Genomic DNA, 27,429 nt, shown 5'->3' with positions numbered 1-27,429 from the left:
ACCCACTGGCAGATCTGATACCACCACAGAAGCTGTAAGAAGCTTTAACATATCACATATGTTTATGCTTATAAAACTTATGGATAATGAACCTTTCAAATGGATCATGAAATGAGAAGGTTGTAGGTTGAGTCTGGAGGCCTTAGGCAGTGTGAAACCCTTTCTCACTCCTTTCTTACTTCCTATCCCTCCCAGGACTACACTGAGCCATTCTAGAGAAAAAGGAATTACAAAGACAAAAATAAGAATTTCTGGCCGGGTGCAGTGGCTCACGCATGTAATTCCAGCACTTTGGGAGGCCGAGGCAGGTGGATCACCTGAGGTCAGGAGTTTGAGACCAGGCTGCCCAACATGGTGAAACCCTATCTCTACTGAAAATACAAAAATTAGCCAGGTGTGGTGGTGGGTGCCTATAATCCTAGCTGCCAGGAGGCTGAGGCAGGAGAATCACTTGAATCTGGGAGGCAGAGGTTGCAGTGAGCCAAGATCAGGCCACTGCACTCCACCCTGGGCAACAGAGCAAGACTCCATCTCCAAAAAAATAAAAAAGAATTTCTATGAGGGATATCAGAGTATGATCATAATATCAGATAAATTTAAACATTAGTTACAGAGGAAACATTGGAAACAGTCACATCATTCACACCATAGAACACACTGCATCTCTTTGCTCCTAAGATATTGTATAGATAAGATATAAGCAGCAATGACTAATGTTGAGGATGAGTCCTCATTACAGGTTAATCTTATCAGTCAAGTATTTTTCATATTTCATTGCTGAGTTTCTGAGGGTATGATTTAACATATGAATATAACAGAATCAAAGTAGTAACAGCTCATAGTGTTCTACCTACAAATACTGGCATATCTACAAAGGGCTAGACTGGTCCTGCCCAAGTAGGAACATCATTTGGGGTTATTCAAAAAACTTTTTTAAAGTGTCACTATTCTGAAGCTAAATATGTATGTAATATGTAAATACCAAGTCCTTTCAGCTTAGTGATTATTCAAATAAATGTCTTGATATGTAGAGAAAAATAACAAAACTTGTTCTCATTTACACTGAGATGATTTACAGATAAACTGCAAATTGGAACATTTCTACAAATGGATAATACATATTTATACATGTGTCATTTTAAATATTTATATATTTTGGATATAAATGTTTAATTTTTTAATTAAACATGACCAAATCCCTAGCTGAATTTCAATGAATGAGTTACTTTAAAACATCTAAATGAAAGGAAAAACAATTCTGCTGAAACCTTCATTTAAAACAGTTAAATCCACAAAGAACTTTAGAGTTCAGAGCTCTGATTTGGCAAGGAATCCACGTAACCAGAAAGATTCTCAGATGTGTTCTCAAAGGAATTTCCCGATCAGAAATGGTTGGTCCTATGTGATCTCAAGGGCATGTTATAATTCTTGAAACAGTCATAAGACGCTCCTCCCAAAAACCTGAAGGACAATTTCAGTATAACTAGGAAAAAACATTATAAGAAACATGGAATATGATAAGAATCCAGGGAGAAATATCTAGAACACTGAAGACTTCTCCAAGTACTTACCCTAGTTTGGGATTCACAGCAATTGCAGCTGGTTGATCCAGGTCAGTGGAAATCAGCCACTTTCTGTACCTTCCATCAAGTTTAGCCACCTCAATGCGTTTATTCTTGACATCTGACCAGTAAATATGCCTGAATTCAGAGGCACAAAGTTAAACAACCGCAAAGCCTAGAGTAATCATTACTGGGTAAGAGGTGTGAAGATGAAAGCATTTCATTTGAAAGTTCTGGCTGGTGAGAGAGTTGCTCAGATACCTATCATCGGACCATAGTCTCCCTCTCTTGGGGAACTCCAGCCAAGGGGACATCTTTGGCAGGTTACACTTGGAAGAGTAAGGAATTGAGGGGACTCCTGCCCTCAACAGCCAAAGCACCTGAATCACGCAGGATCCGCAGTGGAATTAACTCAATTCCAAAGACTAAACAGGAAAGTCAAATTTCCAATCTGTTTTAACTACAAGCCTGCTAAAAACACAAGATGTGGATTGTTCATCCGCAAGATAACTACCATAGACCCAGCAGTCAGACTGGCCTCTGACTGGCATTATTATGAGACATGGGCTTCTAGGTAGAAGTCATAAGGCACCGTGGGGCTGGTGCCTTAACTCTGACTGCCCATGAGTCTATTTCCTCCTCAGGAAAGAGCCCCATTAGAATCAATAGGAACCTGGTGTCAGCTCAAAGATGAGTGGAAACAACCTTTCAAAATAACAAACTCAACAAGACTGTCCTGCCTTATTTCCACTTCTGAGGCTGCAGGTCTCAGTCTCTTACAAGCAGAAAAAGTTCCACCACTTTCTTGATTCTCTTATTCATTAAGGCTGAGAAAGAGGTAAAACTTCAAACAAGAAGACAGATCTGCCATTCCCTGTTTGGTTTTCAGAAGAGAGTGTTAATGTCTGGAGTTTTGAGTTCCTGACTCTAGCAACAGTTCTCTAAGGCCCTGTTTCTTGACCAAAATTGCCGAAATGAGTCTCCTGCTAGCCTGCAGGCACAGCAGGACCCAATTAACTTCTTCAAAGATGCTCAAGTCTTCCAGGAACACCAGCCACATTTTTTAAAAGGTGAAAAAGAATTTACACTGAAAATAACTCTCCATTGTCCAGGAGGCAAGTGACCCCTGAACCTTCCCCATCAAACATGTTTACGTTATTAGTTCATTTTCAAGGAATCATTATCCCACCAATGTAAGTCAGTGCAAACCTCTTCCCTGAAGAAGGAGCTTACTAACTTCTCCACATCCGTTTGTACCTCACACACCTACCTCATGATAACCCTACTTAAGGTTCTACTTAAAAACCATCCAAAATGTGTGACTCTGGTCCCTGGGCTACTAGGTCTAGAAGAACAGGAGAGACTGACACCTCTATTAACTCAATTCCAAAGACTAAACAGGAAAGTCAAATTTCCGATCTGTTTTAACTACAAGCCTGCTAAAAACACAAGATGTGGATTGTTCATCCCCAAGATAACTACCATAGAAAAAAAAGTTTCATCTCAACTGCTTTGCTGGGAGAATTGTGAGGCTGTCCCATTTCTTCACAAAATGAACAGTGTTGCCATACTGAAAGTTAATTTTGGAATCCAGAACTCTGTTGGCAAGAATGCTATCCTAGCTATATAGTGAATCTTGACCTGGGTGCTTTCCCAATTTTTTTCATGGCTCACAAAGAATACAGGATATGATAATGTCTCCATGACATGCTGGGATAAGTGGAGGCAGTTGCTGGGGCTTCAGCAAGCCCAACCATTGCCCAACTGCACCCATGGCTGAATGTACCCATATCCAGACCCAGCCTCACTCATGGGCCATGGCGAGCAGTAGAGAACTCTAACTAGGAAAACAGAACAGGTAAGGGGGGAATGTATGGCAAATTTACCTTCCAACCCAGTCCACTGCTATTCCATCTGGCTGCATTACATATTTCAGTTTCAGGTCAACTTCCTGCACAAGATTATTGTGGCCGGATTCAAAGTTGGGGATGTAGGCACGTTTGATAGCACCAAACCTAGAGCCCTCCCCTCGCACAGTGTAATACACAACACCTACAGAGGAAAACACACAGGTCAGTTTCATATCAAGAGCATCAAGTAATGGAAGAACTGTAGTCTAATCAAGTGAAACAGTGTTCATTTATTGACATCTCTATCTCCCTCCTCACTATTGTTATAATATGAATAATTCAATAACAACTGTATAATCAAACCTTAAAACCCATCAAACTTGAGCTATGAGCTACAAATGCTTCAACTGAGAACTTAGTGAGATTTAGTCATCTCTATTTAAAAGTGATTCATTTAAACGTATTTCAACAAAGTGCTTATTTACTCTTATTAGGATCAAGTTCTAGTTTCCAAAACAGAATGTATAGAGATAAACCAGGGCAGGCTGTTGAGAATTTGAAATTATACTCAAGATCAGAGGCAATAAAGAAGCCATGTCAACGAGAAGTCCTATTTTATGTACAGACAGAAGGATGGTGGACAGCAGGCATGTTAAAAGCATAGGAAGACTGTGACTGTAGAGGCATGCACTGGACACCCGCTGCTTTCCTAGGTATGCACCATTCTTGAAAAGTGCATTGTATTGCATGAACATGTGTGAAAATACAACAATAATAAATCCTATGTTGACATAGTTATTAATAGTTTTCAAAGCCTTTCATCTCATTCAATCTTCAAAACAACTCTCAGAGGTAGGCAGGCAGAACAAGATTACTACTTTGATTTTGTAGATAAAAAATTGAGATTCAGAGAATCATTACAATTATTTAGGATCATAAAGCTAGTAGATAAGGGAGACTGGCATAAAAGATAAGTTTACAGGCATAGAAGACAAGTTTTCTGACTCCTACCCTACTGTCATCTCCCCCAACACCAGATAGAGCCATGAGAGATTCAACAATAAGCATTATTCATCTTTTTCCTTCATTCAACTAAATTTTTTGATTACCTACCACATAGAGTGCACTAGATGTTGGGTCAGATGCTAGGCATTTAGAGATAAGTTAGATTCAGTCTTTGTCCCCAGAAAGCAGATGTATAGAGGATAGAAAGATATTATGTGGTCAACTAGCTATATAACTTAGAGTAATATGTGCCATAAAATGACATAGGTTCATGGTGAGCAATCATAGAACTCTGCCAGGAGGAGTAATAGAAGTTGTCACAGAGGTGGTGACATTAAACTGGGTCTTTGAGGTCTGGGTAGAAATTTTCAAGGTATACAGTGGTAGGAAGGAACAAGATCTGCAGTATCAAGGACAAGGAAATTTCAAAATACAAGGAGATGTGAGATGGTCCAGAAAGGATAAACCCCAGTGATGGGAAGAGTTTTGGAAAGAAATCAGGAAAGATTGACTGGGATTCAAGGCCACACTAAGTCATCAGGAGCATGCTGGGTTGGAAGAGTATCCTCTTCCACTAATGCAACAAAATTCACTCATTAAACAATAAACTCTTTAAAAGTCAACACCTTAAAATTCTATAAAGTCACTTAATATCAGTGAAAGATGCCAAAGTTTATACTCACTGAGGCCTATGTCCTCGGGATCCCAATCATAATCAACAGCTTGGATATATTCCTCATCTTGAAGATACTCTGAGAACCTCTCAGATGAGAGATTATATTTTCGAATTCGGACATTGTCAGGCAGTAGCAACAAAGGAGAGCTACCTATAAACAAACAAAGGGCTACTTTATCTGTTTGAATTATACTTTCCTTAAAGTATGATATAAAATGCACAGTATGTACCTGCCCCTTTTTTAAAGAACATGAGTTTCTATAGGAATCGGACTACCTCTGTTAATCAATAAAGTTGACTATCCAACTGGGTTGCAAAATCCATGAGTTGACATTCTCATCTCCACTTCAAGTGGAACGCTAATATGTCTCTTAGGGACATTATCAGTTCTTTACTCTTTGTACTCAGTGGTAGTTTGGAACAAAGCTAGACTGAGAACCCTACGTAGAGTCCTCATTTTCACTGAATTGTTTTTATTTACTGACATCAAAACAGACAAGACTGCAGACATTCTATCTCACAGAAGAAACTTTTATAATCTTACTAAAACTTTACCAGAAAAGTCTCATTCCTTATGCTTTCCTGACAGATTTTATGATTCTTTTTAGCAGGTAATCAGCTCTATGACCCAATTTAGCTCCTAGTTAATGAAAAATAAACCTGACTTGTCCTTGATTTAATTTTTTTTAACCTAAAGCAGCTACTTAATGGTGACTCATCCCAAGATGCACTGTCTAGAATTTTTTAAGTTTAATTTACTTGCATAATGTCAACTGAATCCAATTTAAGTAACTTTTAGAAGTTCATTTTACGTATTTCCTCTATCTTGACATTATATTTTACATGAATATTCCAATTTGTTTCAGTCATGTCCTTAGTTAAAAGATTTAAACATTTAAAAATTTGCTGCTTAATTACAAGACCAACTGTTCAAATGCTTTCATTCTGGTTTTTATTCACTGTCAAGAGTGTTTTGAGGGTAAAATATTTAAGTATGCTAGTCAAATGTATGCTTTAAAAGCTCAATTTGTATGAAGAAATTGAACAGCCATTTTGGCCATTTACTCTTAATTTACAAAATAAAGTGCTATTTTCTTAACAAGTTCCTTAAACTCTAGTACAAACTTCGAAATCAAAATAAAGACCCATGCCTCTTAGCTAGGACATGATGATTTAGATCAGGCCTCTGGAATTTGGAGTATAATACTTCTGACTTACATTCTTTCTCTGTTTTTATCAGGCCCGATTGTCAGATACTGGCATCAACTTAAAATGTAAAACTCATGATTGAAGTTATGACTGTGCCAGACTCCTTTCTGCCTGTGATCAGTAGTCCATGAACAATACAAAAGGGACATGTCTGCAGAGTATCGTTGATTTGCCCCAGTTCATGAGCCCTCTTGGACTATTGGGACTCAAATCTTATTCTCAGTGGAGTGGTAGCTAGAGGGCCTTGTTACTTTCCTTCTATTGATGACCGTCCCACAGGCAAGATTTTGTTGTTGTTTCAGCCTTAAGAAAGATGACATCTTGTCCACTTTTTGAAGTTTTTATCAAGGTGGACAAGAGGCTACACCCATTATAAGTAACACCTGGCTCTTGTTTGAACTGATGCGTATTTGTTGGGGGATGTAGCTATTGTTTTAAGCTGGCAGGGGAGGAGAGCGAAGGAACGACTAAAGAGGTGTTAGAAGAGAAGCAGCTGGCGAGTTAAAAAGAAAAGAAAAACTCTGAGAATCTAAAGTTTCTTTCCTCGTATAGTGTACTCAGCAGTATTTATTTCCTCCAAAAGTCAATTAATCCTGACATGAACTCATCATACCCTCAGCGGCACATCGTTTTCCAGGGTGGTCACTCATAGACGTGAAGCCATCAGCACAGACACACTCATAACTTCCTTTGATATTTCTGCAGTGCTGGGGACACGTCCCAAATTGCTCACATTCATTGATATCTGTAGGCAAAGTAAAACCAAATATGCAACATCTGCTCCCATCCATTCCTTAGAGACCTTGCTTCTGTTTAAATCCATATTCACTAGCAATGAGGACTGAGAAGGATACAGATGAAAACAAGCAATGATACAAACATCTGTGAAACACTAAGTTTCAGATACTGTTTCACATGCTTTCCAAATATTTTCCTTGTTTAATCTTGCCAAAAGACTTTAAGAAGTATGGATGATTAAGCCCACAGTCCCAAAGCTGATAAGCAATGGAGACAGGATTTAAAACTCTATGACTCTGCAATAGCAGAGCACATTTTCCCTTTCAGAAGCCATATGTTGTGTTGTATTGTTCGATGTCCCTTCACTTCTGCTAACCAGCTTCAGGAACAGGAGTCATTGATTTGCTTTTTCAATTGCGTTCTTAAGCTTCAGGTCCAAAAGGAGCTCTTACAATCTTCTGACTATGACATATCATGAATTAGAAACAGTAAATTAAAATACTAAAAGGCATCTAAAATCATGCTCATCACTCACCATCTTGATAAGCTACCTTCTGACTCCATACCTTACAACTCATCTATGTCTGGCATAAGTAGGTGTGTATAAATATGTGCTGGTTGTTAGACTTACAATGAAGAAAGTAAGCCTAGTTTGTTTTTTACAAAAACTTGGATTTCACACAGTGGTGCAATAAACAGCCATCATCACCAAGGCCTTCATCATTCATATCAATTCCACAGACTCTACTGAGCACACAGTATCTGACAAGCACTTAGGTAGGCACTGGTCAGATAGCATGCATACAGGTGGGGGAAAGCAATTCTTGAGTAGTTCAATGACCTAGAACCACGAAACCATGAGTATGGTACCATTAAGGGAATTAAGTAGTGATTTATTTAATAAAGGGGAGTGGTGGAGAACCTTAAATGTAAAGTTCACCTAAACAGGAATTGGAAAAAATATACTCTACCTAGACAGGAGGTTCTGTCAAAAACATTGGTTTCGAACCCAGCTGTACAGGAGCAGATAAATCCTCCTTCATTTAATTGGGTACAATTTTGCTCGCATATATTTTCAGCACATGTTCTTTCTTTTCCTTTATCTGAGAAACAAAATCCCAGCATTACAAACCAGATCAGCCATAAATAACAGTCAAGTGGTGTATCAAAAGGAGCACCTACTCATAACCAACTATAAGACATCTTGAGATGACCCCTTTCCATAAGACTTTAAGAGGACAGAGGGCACTGGGGGAGTCTGGATTCCTATTTCTGATTGTGGCCTGAATACCGTTTAGATAAATGCATATAATGTTAAAACCTTGAGGTAATTTTCACATTATATGCAGCACTCCCAGGCTCATCCTCAGAGCATTCAATTTTGGACTCCAGAACTATGAAGCCTGACACTCCATAGCTGTTATCACCTGCTCTACTATCTTTAATCCTATCACATATAGATAGATCGATAGATAGAGAGATAGATGATAGATCGATAGAGAGATAGATAATAGACATAAATAAATAAATAAATAAAAGACATGGATACATATAGATTAGAACAAAATTACAAATAGGAGGAAATTATAAAATTTTAAGAAGACTATAATTTGCCTAACATTGACCAATTGATTATATATGTATATACACACACCCACACACAAATATATATGTGTATATCAAGTGTTGACCAGGGTGCAGTAAAATACATAGAGTTCTAAGTCATACAACTGCTCTTAGAGCCATAAATTAGTACACAGGGAAAGCAATTTTGTACTATGTATGTATGCATCAAGGCCTTTAAAAATATTCATACTCTTTTACCCAGTTATTCCATGTTAATGAATTTTCCCTTAAAAAGGAATAAAATATGCAGTATAATTTATGTTTAAGGATTATAACAATATTTATAATAAGAACATTTGAAAACTTGAATGTATGTTCAGTGATAGGGAATAAATTATTTTATAGTATACTTTAAACGAAGACATTACTGATGCACCATTACTTTATGTAACACTAAAATAGAATATGTCTGGAACTTACACTGTCATGTTATTAATTGTAAGATATATATCTTGGTTTCAAAGACATTAAAATATAAAAAAATACATCTTAGAAGCAATAAGTTATGATTATCTACATGATGAATTGCTATGTGATAATTAAAATTTATAGCTTCAAATGATACTTTGACATGGGAAATATCTATAATAAATTGAAAAAAGACTGAAAAATTCCGTTTAGTATAGAATATTTCTTAATTTTTAAAAATACTAAGAGTTATTTCTTACATATACAAGTGCAAAAAAAAGATAGCAAAAGTACACAAACTTTAAAGGTTAGTTCTCTTTTAGTGATGGGATTCAAATGCTTTTTACTTTTGATTATTATTGAACTTTCACAGTTTTAAAAAAAAAAAAAAACTCAGTTTATTTTTGTAGAGCCCATATAAATGATCCTTGTTATTCTGATCCAGATGTTCCAGGACAGACTTTTAACAGCTCACACTCCACCCTAACACTTCAGTGTTCATCACTGCCCCGAGAGCTTGTCTCTACCAATATCTATCCAAGCCGTCTGGCTTTCATCCTTGTCATTCTTATCAGTTTGCTTCTTTCATCCTCCATCTATCCCCAAACCTAGGTCTTACAGAAAAACTGGTGAAGATGAACACAGATAGTAAGTGATAATGGGGGAAAGAGAGGCAGTGGTTATCTCCAGTAAAGATTTAAGCTTCATCTACCTCTCAAATAAAAAGTCTCCTGGTCATAGGCTTCTGAGTATTTTAGCCAAAGAGACTGTGGTACCTCCTGGTTCAATTCTTTCAAATCAAAATAGATTTATATCTATCTGTCTTCTATAGTATGCACTGAAGTGAACTTAATCACTCTCAGAGTCCTTTAGCGTAAATGACCATATCAGTATATGTGGTCTGAGTAGATTAAAAACACTGAGTTTCAAAAAGAAAAATAACCAAAATAAAGTACAATGAAATTCAATGGAATGCTGCCCTTGGGGTGCAGACTTCAAGCTGTACACATGAAAGTCTTATAATAAAGATCCTAGCCTTTATTATAGGAGCTCTTAACAGTTGTACATTGCTAAAACATCTATTTAGATTTTCTATTTTTTTCATGAGCCATTTTCAGACTTTTGTGTCTTTCTAAGAATTTGTTCACTTCATGTAAGTTGTTTAATTTATCGCCATAAAATTTGTCATAGTATTTCCTTACTTTTAAATTTCTGTGAGGTTAGCAGTGATATCCCCTCTACATTGCTAAATGAATCTGACCTATGCTTATTAACTTGGATATCATGAAGGCAGTCACATAACCTCCATGGGTCTCCCATGCATCACTAGACTTTGTAATTTCCCCCCAGCTCTGAAATCTATAAAGGGACTAGGGGTCCCAGGAGTCAAGAATTTCTGGAGCAAGTGATCCACTGAATGAGTCATGCTTTTGTGAAGCAAGAGTCCTTAACAAGAGCAGAAACCACACGACACTGTAGGATTCTTCCTAAAATGTGAGGGCTTTCTTATCATTGTTTTCATTTGAAAATGATCACCATTTTAACCCATATAACTGATTTCCCCAAACCCAAACATATGGCACTCTATTTATAAAAGAAATACCCTACTTTCCATTTTATGAAGAAGGAATAAGAACTACCAGAGAAACAGCAAGTCAATCTATCTTTATGACCACATAAATAATATTTGCAACCTGAAGTTAACTTCTTTCCTTTATACCTGTATGGTGCTAGAAAAAATGCTAACGTATTTTCATCCCCAAAAATTTGCCAAGAGAGTAGATTTTAGGTGCTCTTACTACAGAAATATTTTTTTAAAGATAACTGTGTGAGACAATGGATATGTTAATTTGCTTGACTATAACACGTCACTATATATATCTAAACGTCATGTTGTACACCTTCAATTTTAAAAAATCGAACAATGTGTCTCAAACACTTCAGTGATGCTTTTGGAGGAGAAGAAGAGGAAGGAGGAGGAGGAGACGGAAGAAGAAGGAGAAGAGGAGGAAGGAAAGAAGGAAGGAGAAAAAAAGAAAGGCAAATAAATTAACAGCACCCAAGAACTAGTATTTGAAAAGAGAATTCTATGCCTCAAATTATTAGTCCAGAGAAATAAGACTGAATTCCATATCACATATCCACTTAATATCTGAAAAGAGAAGCTGCTTCCATACCTGAATTAATGTTTGTGTTACTTATTTCGTTTAAAACAAAAAAACCTGCTACTAATTAAATGCCATTTGAAAAGAAAGTACTGTAGTCTATTTGAAGCCTTTTAACTGGCACAGGCAATTAAAAGAGAAACCAGTGCTTGACTATTGGACCCAAGTCCAACTTGCAAGTACTCCAAACTCCTGGAACTGCTCACCTATCAGTCTCTGCGAGTTAGAACCCAAACTTGCCATTCAGTTTTGCGAATTCTATCACGTTCAGCTTTTAAAATATTTAATCAAGTCACTTAATTCTGTCAATAACTCCAAGTCCCACAGAAAACGTATGTGAAATAAATGGCAAGCCAACTCAATGTGGCTGGTTATTCACACCCCTTTGTAACTCATGCAGGAGAAAAATTGATAGAAAATCCTTTGGATGCCTCAGAAAAAAAAAATCAGTTAGAGCCCAAGAAGTCGAAAGCACATGGAGCTCACTAGGATGACTAAGTCACAGGCTCCTAGAGTTTGAAGAACGGCCTCCTTTTTCCTGTGAGGAAACCAAAGACTGGAAAAGTCAGTATGTGCCTAAAGTGGTACAGCTAGTGGCGGGGGTCCAGAGGCCAGCCCTCCTAACCTGGACTCACATGACTGCTCCAATTCTGCCTCTGCCATTCTGTGTGACCTCAAGCAAGTTACTTAAGCTCTCTGAGCTCTATTACATAGACAATAAAAGCAACTCAATGGGGCTAACTTGAGTAACACATTAAGTAACATATGTGAAAGCACTATGTGGGTCATAAATGGACTACAAAGGTGTGACTCAGTAACATGTCATTCTAACATTTCCATCAAAACATTGAGCTAGAATTGTTCCTTGGTTATGTTCATCATCCTTTTCCTACACAAAGTGCTTCCTCTACTTTCTTTCTTTTTGTTTGTTCATTTGTTTTGAGACAAGGTCTCTCTTTATCACTCAGGCTGGAGTACAGTGGCACAATCACAGCTCACTGCAGCCCCTGCCTGCACTCAAGCCATCCTTCTACCTTATCCTCTCGCGTATCTGGTACTAGAGGTGCGCACCACTACACCCAGCAAATTTTTGTGTATTTTGTTAAGACGGAGTTTCGCCACGCTGCCCAGGCTGTTCTTGAACTCCTAGGCTCAAGTGATCTGTCTGCCTCGGCCTCCCAAAGTATTGGGGTTACAGGCATGAGCCACTGCACCCAGCCACTCCCTCAACTTTAAAAATAAAAACAAATGTCCCTTCCCAGGTCCCCTGTGGCATTCCCTTCTTGCTCAAACACCCTCAGAAGCGTTTTCAAGTACCAAGGATACTACATTTGGCTTAAGATTTTTTTACTTACTGCAACCCAGTTCATCAGACCAATCACCACAGTCATCGGCATCATCACACACATTGTCATGTGGAATGCAATGTCCATTGCCACACTTATATTCATATTCCGTACAAGGTTTAGGGGTTGGTTTTCTACCTGTATGTAAGAACAAATTAAAATCAAAACTTTTTCTTTTGTGAAGCAAGATACTTCCTTCTACGACAGAGGCAGTTTGTGCTTACCAAATAAATAAGTGCTTCCCTACATTTCCCAGTCTCCCTTGCAGGTGGGTTAGGACCATGTGACCAGTTCTAGCCAATGTACTGTCAGTTGGAGGTGCCATGTGTCACTACTGGGCTGAAGCAATGAAAAGCGCACGTGCCTTCTCCATGTCTCCTGTGCTACTGCAACAACCTTGGAAGCCATGTGTTCCAGGCAGCACAGCTGCAAGATGCAGGCGGGCTGTGGAACCAGCATTGGCCTTTATATGAGTGTTCAATAAGCCTTCATTATGTTGCACCCCTGAGACTTTAGGATCTGTTGGTTGCAACAGCTAGTATGAATTGTTTCGAATAACAGAGTGATGAGGGAAGTAGAGTACTTCCACAACAAAAACATAAAATATTTGGCATTGGATTAACAGTCAGGAGGCAAGCAACAAGGACACTGATAGTGGAAGCAGGAAAGATGGAGATCATGTTATGCAAAGTCAAAGCATTTGATAAAGCTATCGCCTCAGAAAAACTGGAAGGCAGATCACATGCTTACTGAACCTGTCAATCATGGAGTGAGGTTAGAAGACAGAATGTTAGTAACGTGCATTGATTGCCATTCCTGAGTTTGGCAAGATAGTATAAGAAAGAGAGAAGCTAAGAGAAGAACTGGTTAACTTACAAGCAGAAATAAAATAAAGCCCAGAAATTTGCTGTGTGAGAAAAGCCAACTGTATCTACATCCCAAACAATAAAAGTCTGAAGTTTAAAAGACTTTGAGACACGAAGGCCCAATAAAACCTCCTCATTGGATAAAATGACTGCCCATCTATTTTTCTACATGGATTGGATATAAGTGACAATAAGTTCAGACAGAACTTATATGAGGGAAAGGAAGCAAAGAAAAAAGCAGATTTGAGAACTATGGCTCAAAAAGAGCATTAGATCAGGTTACTAACTTTTAGAACAAGCTAGAAGCAAACAGATCAAATGTCTGATAGGTTTCTGAGAGCAAGATATAACCAAATAAACCAAAATGCTATGACTGTTTGAGACTTGAAAAACAAAACAAAACAAAACAAAAAACTATTGGGCTCCTGGCCTTCTATAAGCAAGAAGTGGGGTGAGAAAGCTGTGCGGGTCCTAATGGGAGCATATTTCCCCTTCCCTCTTCATTTGAAGAGGAAAATAGACAAAGAAAAACTCTCAAAGGGTAGAGTCAGAAACAATGAGAGACGTTTTGACACAGGAGCTGCTGCCAGAGCAGAGGCATGAGCTAATCAATAAATACCCTCCACTCTCCAAAGAAGGGACCTTTACAATGTCTGCCCAGAGTGACTATGTGATTTACTCTCCTTTCCAGGCCAGTGTGCTTTTGAAAGTGAAGGTGGCGCTATTCATAATTCCACTGGGGCAGCAGACATGAATCAGGACTGTCCTGTGCCAACATGTGTCATCCTAGCCTAGTGGGACTTCAGAATTGCTACAGATTGGTGATTGCCACGACTCTCTAATTCTTTCTTTCCCATGGGAGTGTTTATTTCTATTGCACTGCCCCTGTTCCACCGCTACCTATCGGGCACAGATGGCACCAATTGTTTATTAGTTTATGGGTCTCCCAACCAAGAGGAACCACATCTGGAACTGATTGAGTGGCTACTGCCCATTACCCAGAGGTCCTGGATTTCAGTTTCTGAATGGACTAAGCTATGTCCCTTGGGAAGGGGTTAAGGGTGTTCCACGTATGAGAAGAAAATCGTAAAGGAGTATTTAGTGACACAAGGGTAAATTGTATGAGAATGCACATTCTTCCGTTTTCCAGTCTCCCTCACAGTTAGAGCGGGGCCATGTAACTGGTTCTGACCAATGGACCACAAGCAGGAGGATATCTGTCATTTCCAGGCTCAGGAAGTTAAGAAGCTGTGTGCTTCCACCATGTTGATCTTCTCCCGCCTTGGCAACCCTGAATGTGTTCCTGATGGCATAATTATAGGATGGAGGAAGGTTGCTAGACAGTCATTAAACTTTACATGAGTGAGAAATGAATCTTTGCCATTTTAAGCCATTGAAATGTTGCAGTTTGCTTCCTGTGGTGGCCAGTAGTGGTTTCCCAGACTAAAATCCTGCTCCTTGAAAAGAATAAAAGTTTATGGATTCTGGGATTTGACCATGTGCTACAAAGTCTTGCTCCATTTTTTTTAAAATGGCATTTTTAGTAGAGGAAATGGAAAGAGATTTTGGGGAAGGGGGAAATCTCAAATTTTTTTAAAATATTTTATTTCTGGGCTTTCATCCTTTTGTACTATGCCTCAAATAAATTAATGCTATAACCACAGATTCATCTCTGCCAATAATAATAATAACAGGAATACAAACTTGAAGGTGGCAGTAGTATCAAAGTCCTCCCTGACAGACAGTCCCCTCTGGGACGGGGGCTGGAAGTAAGCATTCTGTGGCAAAGCATTCTAATACCACATCAATACAAGAAATAGAAAGTGGAAAAATTAGGAATTTATCTTAATTTTCCCAGGTAATGTCTTTTTGGGGAAAAAAAAATAACTGGAGTCAGGGAAATGATTTTCCTCACTGACTTTTTTCTAGGCAAATTAAATTGCCCAGAAAATTGGTCAACTTTCTCCTTCAATGGATAGATTTTAAAACATTTTGAAAGTGCAGGAAAAACACAGATATATCAATGCCTGAAATGTTAAATGCAGCCAGTTTGAAACTTCTATCTTAAACTAATCTATCATTTTTCTCTTCTGGGAAATGAATTTTCATTTTCAACAAGGATATTAGATAAGCTCTGTTAACACCAGGGCTGCCTTCCTTCACATGATCTCTGCAGCTGGGCACCTGCCTAGATTAGCAATTAGCAACTCCTGAAGGCTGAAGAATGATCAAATCTTATATCTGAAAAAATAAACTATTAATTTGTGAGGTGTGGCTCAACCAGTATTTAGTGCTTGTTCTCAGTTTCTTATGAGAAAAGAGGAGGGGAAGGTTTATTAAATGTTTAAACAAAGACTGAAAAATCAATGGATTTGCCAGCATTGTGTTCAAATGAGACAGGAAGAACAGGCAGGGTTACATGTAAGCAATGCATGTGTTTGTATGGTCTTGTAAACAATTATGTCAGCAGAGATCTGCAATCATGGGCACAACTCTATAGAACAAACTGAAACCCCAGAGGTACATTTTCCAAACTGCAGACCACATGGAGTCCTTCCTTTTTCCTTCTCCCTTTTGACTTTTGCTTACAGTGCTCCTCTGTCTCATCAGTTCCATCTCCACAGTCATCCACACTGTTGCACACCTCATGACCATAAATGCAGCGATTGTTGTCACACCGGAAACGGTTTGGTGAATTACAGGGAACATTCACTGAAAGGAAAGATGGAAAAATGAAATTACAGGTTAACAGTAGAATCTAAGTGTCAATATCTAAAATACTCCAGTGCCAGCACCAGGCTTGCTTCATTCATGCACTCATTTACTCATTTGATCAATCAGCAGATACACTATATATCCAATACACGCCAAGGTACTGTGCTAGGCACTAGTTATGATGGGAAACAAGAAAGACACAGTCTTTGTCCTCATGGAACTTTCATTCTAGTAGAGAAACAGACTTTTCAAATTAACCATTCAATTACAACTACGAAACATCTACTGGGGTGATCTGACATAAGTTAGGGAGAGGAAGGCTTGGAAGAAACTTCCCATTGATTCTGAGTCAGAGAGGAGCATGGCAGGTCACTGGACCTGAATAAAGGCCTCTGTTGCTGGAACATGGAGTGTGGAGCACAATGGTGGCTGTGAGGCTGGACAGGCTGGCAGTACATGGGCTCTTATCCTAATAGTCAGGAAGTCATTTGTTTGATCCTTCTGATGGCAGTTGTCATAGAGTGTCTAGAGCCTGAGTCTTTTACTGAAGCTTTAAATTGTGTTGGATTTTCCTTCCTGAATTCTCTCACATCTTACATTTAAATTCGATATCTCACAATCAAACCCTGACACACTTGCTGTCCAGAGTGAGACCTCTAGCTGCTGCCTGTACAGCTATGAGGAACTCAAGGGTAGTCCCCAGGTCCCCTACTTGTTTGGTACAGGGAACATGGTTCACTATACATGTACCACAAATTCAGTGAACTCAACATACATGTGGTCTTCACATGTGATCTTCCACATGGAGGATTTGGGCTGTCTGATTTTCCTTCTGCCATTGTATCACGCATAGGGATCAAGAGGAGAGACTTGTAATAAGATTGGTTGAGGGGAAAAGGTCAGATCTAAGAGCTGGTTCTTGGAAGTATTGTTAATAGAACTATTGCAATAATTATTTGCTGTGAAAGGCAAGTTCAATATTATAAAACAGTGTTGGAAATTGTTTAAGGTAGCTGTGTCTCTGACTCTCCAAAGTTTATTTTTACTAGCTATGGGCATTTTACCTTACGGAGAGAAGAGATTTCCTAAGGACTTCTTTGAAAGTTAAACATGTCTAAGATATGTCTCAAGATTCATGAAGTTCAAAGCAAAACAAGGCTAGTTCCTAAGAAGTAAAGAAAAATGTTGGGATTCAACTGCGAAATATAATGAACACTAAAGTTTTCTGAGGAGAAACAAAATGCTAAGACATATCATTTTCACAAGTCAAATCTCTGGGCTAAAAATGAGTAGTGATGAAGCTGGGAAAGGGGATGGAAGATGCAACGTGAACTTCCATCAGGAGTGCTTCTCAAGGTCATGTCTCCTAGGTTAAGGGCTTTTACTTACACAAAATCCTGACACTTTAGTTTGCATCAGAATCATTTGAGGGGCCTGTTAATGTATAGATTGCTGGGCCCTTAATTTTCTCACAAAATTAAGGCCATCTTGGGGAAAGAGCTTAAAAAGCAGAGTCTTTGAGTTAATGTCTTTCCTTCCTCTACTTCTCTTGGGCTTGATTTTTTATTTCTATTTGGATAGGGTGCATCCCATGAACCTGCATTTCTAACATGTTCCCAAATGGCACTGACATTCCTAGTCCAGGGAAGACACATTTGAGAACTATTACCCTAGAGTTTCTCCAATGACTCCAAGCATGTAGCAAAATGACTGAAACAACTCTATTTTCGCTCACTTATTAAAATCAGTAGTTCTCAACCAGGGGACTAAACTAAAAAGCTAAGAAGCTTTTTAAAAATACATATGTTTGGCCGGGCGCGGTGGCTCAAGCCTGTAATCCCAGCACTTTGGGAGGCCGAGACGGGCGGATCACGAGGTCAGGAGATCGATACCATCCTGGCTAATACAGTGAAACCCTGTCTCTACTAAAAAATACAAAAAAACTAGCCGGGCGAGGTGGCGGGCGCCTGTAGTCCCAGCTACTCGAGAGGCTGAGGCAGGAGAATGGCGTAAACCCGGGAGGCGGAGCTTGCAGTGAGCTGAGAACCGGCCACTGCACTCCAGCCTGGGCGGCAGAGCAAGACTCCATCTCAGAAAAAAAAAAAAAAAAAAAAAAAAACCAAAAAAAAAAACATATGTGCAGGCTTCATTCTTGGAGATTCGCTTCATCAGGTCTAAGCCTAGGGTGAGGCCAGGGCATGTGATTTTGAAATACCCCTCCTCCACTGCTACTGATATGTACCTAAATTGAGACTCACAAACAAGCAGAGTTTAAAATATACATATATATATGTGTGTGTGTGTGTGTGTGTGTGTGTATATATATATATATATATATATATATATATATATATATGAGCATCATTCAGCAAGAGGGAATTAGATGGCCTTGACTTACCATGTTAAAAGGAAGTGACCGTAAAGATTAAGAAAGTCTTAGCATTTTCTAAAGGTGCTCCAGGAAGCTCTAGGGGTTTGGAGAGGTTACTTCCAGGGGCACCCAATGTAGGATACAGCAGGAGAGGTACAGCTTCCTCCCTACCCTTCCTCAGACTTCAACCACAACAGATCTGCCTTTATTTATGCACACTGGGTTTTCCAGCAACATTTCCTTTAAAGACATTTTTTCTAAGATCATAAAATGTTTAAAAACATGGAGGTTTTCCCAACTTTCTCAGGTTACAGAGAGAATTGAAGCTGGAAGACCCAGTGAAATAACACCAATACTTACCCTGTGTCCAGTCCTAAACAATGTAAGAAACACTGAGATTTGACAGACAAACCACTCCCATTCATTCCATTTCTCTCCCTCTTACAGCACAGGTGAAGTTCTTCATCTGAACCATCGCCACAGTCGTCATCGCCATCACATTTCCAATATGGTGGGATACAAACATGGTTTTTGCATTCAAACATAGTAGCCTGGCAGTATGCACCATCGGGAAAGCGTGTAGCTGCCATGGGGGAGAAGACATATTCAAATTATTATACAAATTGACTACTTTTGGAAAGCTTCCTGCTATTTCTCCTTTGGCTCTTGCCATTATAGCCTGCTCTTCTTTATTCATCAAGATGTATAGTGGCCTTGACCTGTCTGAAAGTCGAATGGACTATGTCTTAAGGGCAGTTGTCAGAGCTCAGTTTCCAACGGCATGAATCATCCATGGCATGGACAGCACTGGACTTAGTCTCTACAGGCAAATGTCAGGACTGGTTTTACCCACATACATTTATAAAGTCCTCTTTGGCAACCACATCATCAACAATAACCATCATAGATGGTTATCATGGATGATGGTTATTGTTGATGGATCGGCAATAATGATGTATCAACAGTTTGCATTTATTCAAGTGAGCCATAAAGATTCAAATCTGAGTAATCATATTAGCTTTCCAGTTTTTGTAGGGAAAAGAAAGAGAGATCAGACTGTTACTGTGTCTACATAGAAAAGGTAGACATAATAAACTCCATTTTGATCTCTCTCAGTCTTCTCAGTCTCTTGTCCCACCTGATGAGAAATACCCAAAGGTATGGAGGGGCTGGCCCCCTTCAAGTTTTAATCATTTTTATACCCCATCATGTGACTGAAAAAAATTTTAATGCCATAAATTCAAAATGTTCTAATACCCAACCCTTGTTCTTTATACTAGTGTATTCATTGCTTGACTATTTTTTACCTGAAATGTTTTTTATCTAATTAATGATTTGTATAGTAGCGGATAATATATACATACTTTGTTAGCACAAATTACTGAATATATTCTCCATTTAAAATAGCAAAGAAATGCACTTGAACGGCCATTGTGAAATATATGATTATGATGACTTAGAACTCAGGTGAACTGATCATTAACAGTGCATGCTGACGAGACAATACCTATGGCCTTTTAATGTAAGAAGTGGTAGCTGACTGATGTCTAAACTATCATATTCATATTCTCAGGTAAATAGTACTACATATGTGTCTAGGGACTTACGACAATCAGCTTCATCAGAGGCATCCAAACAGTCAGCGGTTCCATCACATTTCAATGCACTGGGTACACAATGTCCACTTGTACACTGAAAATATTCAGGATGGCAGGTCCTCATCTCTGAAGAGAAAAGACTGTCATTCTGAGAAGGCCTTGTCATTTTCAGGCAGAGATTAGGTACCTGGAGTACAGTGGGTACTCCATCACATTCCTATCTACACCCTGTGACTGGCTCACAGCAAACCCACAACTTGTGATCAGCATATTAATACACTCTCAAAACTCACACTTTCCCCACTCAACATATGGAGATGGAAGTACCTAGCTCCCTTTTATTAAATAATCTCCAGCTCTTAAGCTTTTCCTCAGAAATCAGATTTCTCCAATTTTCAATGTTTTCTAATTTTCCTAAGACCCAACACCAAATCAGTAAAGAGCTATAAAAATTACTTTGGGTTTAGGATTCCTTTCTCAATGACCTGATCTCTACACAAGACAGTCATAATAGTACGTGTATATTCCTTAAGGTGACTTTCGGTGGAATAGTAGCAAGATCAACGTCTTTGTTCACATCGCTAATGCAGATTAAAATCTACTCCTAAGAAGGGTTGATATTAAAATTAAATTTTGTAATTCCTTGCTATTTTCCTCTATTATGACTGATCTAGACTGCTATGAGTTGAGAATAATGCATAGAAAATACAGAGCAGAAGATACTGTGTTATGCTAAGGTTTATATATTACACATATACTAAAATCATTTTCCTCTAAAAGCCTTATAAACACTAATGTGAAGCCCCTACACTGTCACAGTACAAAATTCTATGGTAAGCTTCTCAAATGACAGTTACCACAGTCCCGTTCATCTGAGTTGTCCCCACAGTCGTTGTAATGGTCACAGATCCATCGTGAGGGAATGCACTGCTGATTGACACATCGAAACTCGCTCTCCGTGCACTCCCGGGGCGCTGGAAAGGAAAGGCACCTGGCCATGAGTGTGCACCAGGAATCACACACAGGAGACATCGTGTGAGCTGGCCAAAGTGCCCGGGTGCCCAGCGCCCTCCTGTGTCCCAAGCCCCAGAGGTGTGCTTAGGCAAATCATTCACCCTCCAAAACTAGACCTTTCACCTTAATTTTGAGTCTCTAAAGAATGGCCTTTATTAAGAAGTTTGTCCATAGGTGATTTTTTTATCCCTCTTGCTTGCTCTCTCTTTTTTTTTGGAAACAGGGTCTTTCAACATTGCCCAGGCTGGCTTTGAACTCCTGGACTAAAGTAATCCTCCCAGCTCAGGCTCCTGCGTAACTGGGACTACAGGTGTGTTCCACCATGCCCAACTTGATTTTATCTTAATTTTTTTTATTTCATGAAACTCTAGATAACCTCTTATAGGATTCAACATGAACTTTTATTAATAAAAGACAAAATGCCAATTGGATTACCCTTTTGTATAAGTTTTTAGCTAATTGATATTTGCAGATGTAGTCAGCTTCCTAAATCTCTCATTGCCTATGGCAAGTGGTGATCACTTCTTTCTTCCAAAAGATAAATAACATTAGAATGTATTTCATTAGTCAATTAGAAATTGATGCATATCATGAGTCAGTGATATACATTCTGGGCAGGGCTTCATTAAGCTTGTTTTCAGAACATACATTGAGTGTGTTCTGACCATCTAGATTGATATGATCTCAGCCTCTTGACTTCGTTTCCTCAACCTCCCTATCCAATGCCTTGTAGTCAATACCTTCAACTGGGAGAAACTAAAACCTGTCTTGTTATTTAACTATTAGCCCTCCTAAAACAGTCAGCTATTCTAGGAAGTGTAATAATGCAAACACAAGTTTTCTCTCCTCTCCTGTGAAGGCCATTTTGGGGAAAGAGCTTAGGAAGCAGTGTCTCTGGGTTAGCACCTTTCCTCTCTCTACTTCTCTGGTCCTGGTTTTCTATTTCTATTCTATTTATCTTGTTATATTTTTCCTTTATCATAAGTCACCACAACTTCTTTTGGAAAAAAGAAGTTGGGTGTGAATAAATTCGACACAGAAAAGATATACTTCGGTAAATACCTTCATCCAAAAGCTTGATTTGAAACACCTCAGAAGGAGAAGATGCTTATGTCTCTAGTGGAAGAGAAAGTAGAAATGTACTGACCAGCAGAAAGAAAGAGATCAGACAGCTTGATATCCTACCCATTGAGGATCAATGACATGGACAGTTGAATTATGGACAAAAAGCAAACATCACAGCTCTGGTGGCACATAAGGACCATAGGACTGTGAACACTCACCACAGTTCTCCTCATCTGAGTTATCTCCACAGTCATTTTGCCCATCACACTGCCAACGGAGAGGGATGCAGTGGTGATTTTTACAGCGGAAATCCCCCACAGGATGGCATGTCCTCTCCTCTGCAAAGCAGTCATTGCAAAGACTTCATAAACCATTGGCAGAGAAATGCACAAAGTAGTATTGGCTTCCTTGTGAGACAGTCTGAGAATTGTATTAGCGCACTCTTGAAGCTCCCAAAGAGAGGAATGCCAGCAACATTCATGGTCAATATTCCCTCTTTTAGCTACCCTGAACCTATCCTACCGCTTGAAACTCAATCCATTCCCTTTGGTAGAAACCGTGCAAAGAATGAAATGGTATGTGGTTTGTAATTTGCAACAAAGACCTGGTATGGGAGGCTAAAATGATGCCACAATAAATAAATATTTTGATCATATTATCTTCAGTCAATTGGACTCAGTGTCCTTAAAAGGATTTAGTATATTCTTTACTTCTCTTCCAACTAAACCCAACACACATACTCACAGATGCTTTGGTTTCAAGTTAGACTATGACTAATCTTGACAAATTCCATTAATTTATCTGATTTTCCCATGTTACCAGAGGGACTACAGATGTCCAATAGATAACAGGGAAAATCAGAGAGACTTTCAGAATATGAAAATCCCCAAATAAGAAATATCCTAATTTGGAAATATCCTTTTTAGAGATAGATACCAAGTCTTTTCTGTAACCCCTTTCTACCAATTTCAACCAATTTATAAAATTAGAGAAACAATTTAAACTTGTCAAGTATGAGTAAGAATTCTACATCTAGAAGAAATTACGCAAGTTTCTAACATCTTAATAATGTCTTCCTCAATGACAGCATGATTTAAAATGCTATAAATTCAATACTCCCGGTAATCCTGCAAAATGCTACCAAATGTAACATGTCATTAGAAGAATCAACCATTTTTTATACAGAGGTAAACAAAGAAAAAATGCTATGGAAAATACATTCTCATCTCTCATCTAATAAATGGCGCATGACATGTGGACTTGCTTGTCCCTCCCTCCACTCCCCTGCAGCCCCTCCTACCACAGCCTTGCTCATCACTGTTGTCCCTGCAGTCGTCTACACCATTGCACACGGCCCACTTTGGGATGCAGCGGTAATTTGTTCTGCAGCTGAATTCTGTGAAGTTGTCACAGAGATGGGCAGAGCTCACTGAAAAGGGAGGAGGCATCAAAGTCAGAACTAGAGGTACAAGAAAGCACGTTTCCATTGTCACATGGAGGCTGTGGTACTGAGGAGTAACAATGACCATGTTACCAAGAAAACTGACTCTGGCGTTGTGTGTCTGCTTTAGATGTGATCTGTTCACCATGAACAGAAAAATAGTTCCAAGTTTCTCACTATCTCAGCACCACTCATTTGTTTTACAGTATAATTTTGTGGGTGGGGTTGGGGAAGAACAGGGTTTGAAGTTAAAAACCTGGGTTGAAGTGTTAGGTCTGACACTAAACAGTAATGTGACCATCCACTTAATGTGAACCTTAGTTTCCTCATCTGTAAAATGGAACTGGTTCACACCCACCTTCCCTACCTCATAATATTTCTCTGTGGCCCAAGTGAGAAAGCAGTAGATATACAACATGTAAGTTCTTGGTATCATATTCTGGTTGGTTAGACATTCTATGTATCAAAAGGAGGTATTAGCCACTTGAGAAACAATGTCTGGTTCCACCTGCAAGTCATATAGCTATACTCTGCCATTCAGTGCCAGAGTTTGCAGGGAGTGCCAAGGCAGAGCATCCCATCGGGCTGAAAAAGAAAGCTCCATGTCCTCTCTCAGTCCCCATGGAAGTTTCCTCATGTCTCCCTGCTCTGGTCATGCCTTGGCCCTCCTGTAGGAACTTACTGCATTCTTCAATAGGCTCATCCGAGTGGTCTCCACAATCATTATCCACATCACACTTCCAGGCCTGCGGGATGCAGCGGCCATTAGCACACCGAAACTGGCCCGGCCGGCAGGTCCTGCTAGCACAGTGGGAACTGTCTTCATCTGAGTTATCCTCACAGTCGTTAAACGTGTCACATTGCCAGGATTCTGGGATGCAACGTTTGTTGGCGCACTGCCATTCATTGGAGTCACAGTGGTGATTCTCTGAGAGCAGGGACATTTGGTTATCAGCTTGGAAGGCATCAAGAATGAAAGCTCCTAACTGACATCAATGAATCCTGGATAGCAGGATCATGATTTCTTTTTAGAGGACTTATTTCCGAATGTACTTATCAATCAGTACTACTACATGGAGCACTTCTTCTTTGACTATTACTGTCTCCCTAATTCTTAAATATCTTTTTATTGTATAAAGACTTAAGAGATAAGAACTGAACGCCCTGATCTGTTAAGCATACCTTCCTCAGTCCCTATTCTACTGGAAAATAGTCTTCAAACTTTGTGTTTGTTACTGCTATTGATGTGTTGTTTTTAGTTTGGGGGAATTTTATTTTTTGCCTATTTGATTATTTATTTATTTTTCTTGAGACCAGGTCTTGCTCTGTCACCCAGGCTTGAGTACAGTGGCATGATCTCGGCTCACTGCAGCCTCGACCTCCCAGGATCAAGCTATTCTTCTACTGCAGCCTCTCAAGTAGCTGAGATTACAGGCACATGCCACCATGCCAGGCTAATTTTTTGTATTTTTTGTAGAGACAGGCTTTTGCCATGTTGCCTAGGCTGGTCTTGAACTCCTGGGCTCAAGCGATCGACCTGCCTCAGCCTCCCAAACTGTTGGGATTACAGGCATGAGCTGCTGTACTCAGTCTTTTTTTTTTTTTTTGCCTTTTAAATGGAAATGTAAATAAATATGGCAACTGAGGGTCCCTGTTAAAAATGGGGGTGGAAACCTCTCATTTCCTCCTCAATGTTAACTCTCAAAGGGGATTCAATGCCTAGCACATGGTGAAGAGCCACCAGTAGAGACAACTGATTATCTACTTCAACCATTTGCCTTGTAAAAACCTTAAGATTTCTAAAAAAAAAAAAAAAAAAAAAAAAAAAACACTTCATAAAAATAGAAAAAGGGTGGAGGCTGAGTTTCCTTCTAGGACTTTGAACTGGTTTTTAATTCATGATATTCAGGAAATACCCACAGAATCATGATTGTATACAATTATACAATCAACATAGAAGTGGGGAAAAGAGGCATAAAGCAATTCAACACACCACAAAGAAGACGGTCTTCATCAGACCCATCAGGGCAATTTTGGTGAGCATTGCATAAAGTCTGTGGGCTGGTGCAGTTGCCGTCATTGCACTGGAATTGTCCTAGTCGGCAGAAGCGCTGCGGGCAAAGGGCCAGTTCATCAGAGCCATCTGAGCAGTCTTTCTGTCCATCACATTTCCACCAGATAGGAATGCACCTGCACAGAGAACATACAGCACTTCTTTAGCAAACCACCAGGGGCAACAGTTATCTGGAGAGAAGGAGCCAACACTGAATTCCAAGAAATGACATGTATGAGTTCTCTCGTGGTCCCAGAAGAGGATCAATTAAATCTCACTTACAATGGTGTATTTTCAGAGAAAACATAACTTGGCAAGATAGAACAGGTTTCTTAAGATCCAAATACAAACTAAAAATGTGCTTTAAATATGATGAATAAATTCCTTCCACAAAAAACAATAAATAAATACAGAGTGTATGTTTTGAGCTGTGTTCTAGGAGCAGTGATTGCTTCAGATTGTTTGCCAGGGTGATGTAAAAGTATTGTTTGGGAAGTTGGAGGGCAAAAACAACTGCTGAGGGTCTTTCTCACAATAAATGTATGCTAGATTCTTAATCTCAGATATCTTATTTAATCACTACAATCGTCTACCGCTGCATCTTAGATGCTATGATCTGCATTGATGCCTCTCTCCATGCCACTCTCTAACTCAGGTCCCCTAGTCATCAATGGCCTGTGGACATTGTTAAGGAAATAATCTGTGGCCATGTTTCATAGCAAACACAAATGATCAAAAATGGATTTGAATGTGTAACCCTAGATCCCCTGGCATAGGCAGCTAAGGAGCTAGGCTGGCATAGGCATGGAAAAGACAGTGAAATTCTATGACTTCTGGGGAATATTTTTCAGTATGTACTTATATATACTCTGGCTCCAACACTCAGGACAATTAAAAATGAGAAATACATGACTTGCTTCCTTTCTATGAAAGTTTGCATATATAGGCATAACAGTTTGGTTAGCAAGCTCCTTCTATTCATGGAAAATATTATCTGAAGTTGGAGGCTGAGAGTCTTGCTGTGTTCCACATAAACCAAGTTAATTAACCAAAATCTTGTCTCATTAGAAAACTCCCATCCCTTGGAGCCTTGAAGGTCAATGTCTGTACAAGGGCTAGAGAGGCACTGAGGAGAGGGGAAAGAGAGCCTTACTTTTCATTGTTAGCACACAAGAACTGGGTGCTGGAGCACATGGGCATGCAGTAGGTGCTGCCACTCAGCTGAAGGGTGCGGAAGTCATCTGGACACTCACAAGTGAACCCTTTTCCTCCCGGTTTGATGAGGCAGAGATGAGAACAGCCACCATTGTTGGTACCACAGGGATTGCTCACTAGTGGAAAAGGAAGAAAATATATGTTCATTTGCTTAAAGAGAACATCAAGCATAGATTAGCTGATTACACATCTTGACATTAAACTTATCACCTCTTAGAGAATTAAAACAACCCAACTATCCTAGATTTATGATTTTCCCAAAAGTTCTTAAATAAAACGGATGATAGAGTTATACAAGCAACAACCATGTGCTTTAAGAAAGCTCATTTATATGCTACCAGAAGTGAGCTATACCCACTGGTGTTTCTGACTAGAAAAGATGTGTTTCCCCAAGTCCTGGGACAGCAGGCAGTAAACTTAGCTTATATTCATTTTCCTAGACCTAGGTTAAAGTTTTAATTTCCAACAGATGCTATATTCATTCCCTCATTCTAAGTATATAGGTA

The 27,429-nt window shown here is 39.2% G+C and overlaps 1 protein-coding gene across 1 annotated transcript in view; it reads right to left on the bottom strand.

Moving 5' to 3' along the window:
* The window catches only part of LRP2 (LDL receptor related protein 2), a 227,082-nt gene that overhangs the window by 19,865 nt on the left and 179,788 nt on the right, over window positions 1–27,429 (bottom strand). The window contains exons 55-69 of the mRNA XM_030916829.1: window positions 26,862–27,039; window positions 25,649–25,845; window positions 24,338–24,583; window positions 23,515–23,643; window positions 22,433–22,552; window positions 20,993–21,109; window positions 20,145–20,261; window positions 18,983–19,120; window positions 16,041–16,163; window positions 12,595–12,723; window positions 8,012–8,143; window positions 6,916–7,047; window positions 5,101–5,244; window positions 3,449–3,614; window positions 1,572–1,700 (exon numbers count right to left, since the gene is read on the bottom strand). Coding sequence (XP_030772689.1) covers window positions 1,572–1,700; window positions 3,449–3,614; window positions 5,101–5,244; window positions 6,916–7,047; window positions 8,012–8,143; window positions 12,595–12,723; window positions 16,041–16,163; window positions 18,983–19,120; window positions 20,145–20,261; window positions 20,993–21,109; window positions 22,433–22,552; window positions 23,515–23,643; window positions 24,338–24,583; window positions 25,649–25,845; window positions 26,862–27,039 — 2,197 coding nt within the window. The remainder of the gene's footprint in view (window positions 1–1,571; window positions 1,701–3,448; window positions 3,615–5,100; window positions 5,245–6,915; window positions 7,048–8,011; window positions 8,144–12,594; window positions 12,724–16,040; window positions 16,164–18,982; window positions 19,121–20,144; window positions 20,262–20,992; window positions 21,110–22,432; window positions 22,553–23,514; window positions 23,644–24,337; window positions 24,584–25,648; window positions 25,846–26,861; window positions 27,040–27,429) is intronic.

This window comes from Rhinopithecus roxellana, chromosome 14 (assembly GCF_007565055.1).
Source record: "Rhinopithecus roxellana isolate Shanxi Qingling chromosome 14, ASM756505v1, whole genome shotgun sequence".
NCBI classification, from domain to species: Eukaryota; Metazoa; Chordata; class Mammalia; order Primates; family Cercopithecidae; genus Rhinopithecus; species Rhinopithecus roxellana.
Note: the sequence above shows the minus strand (reverse complement) of the source record. Positions and strands in the feature narration are given on the sequence as shown.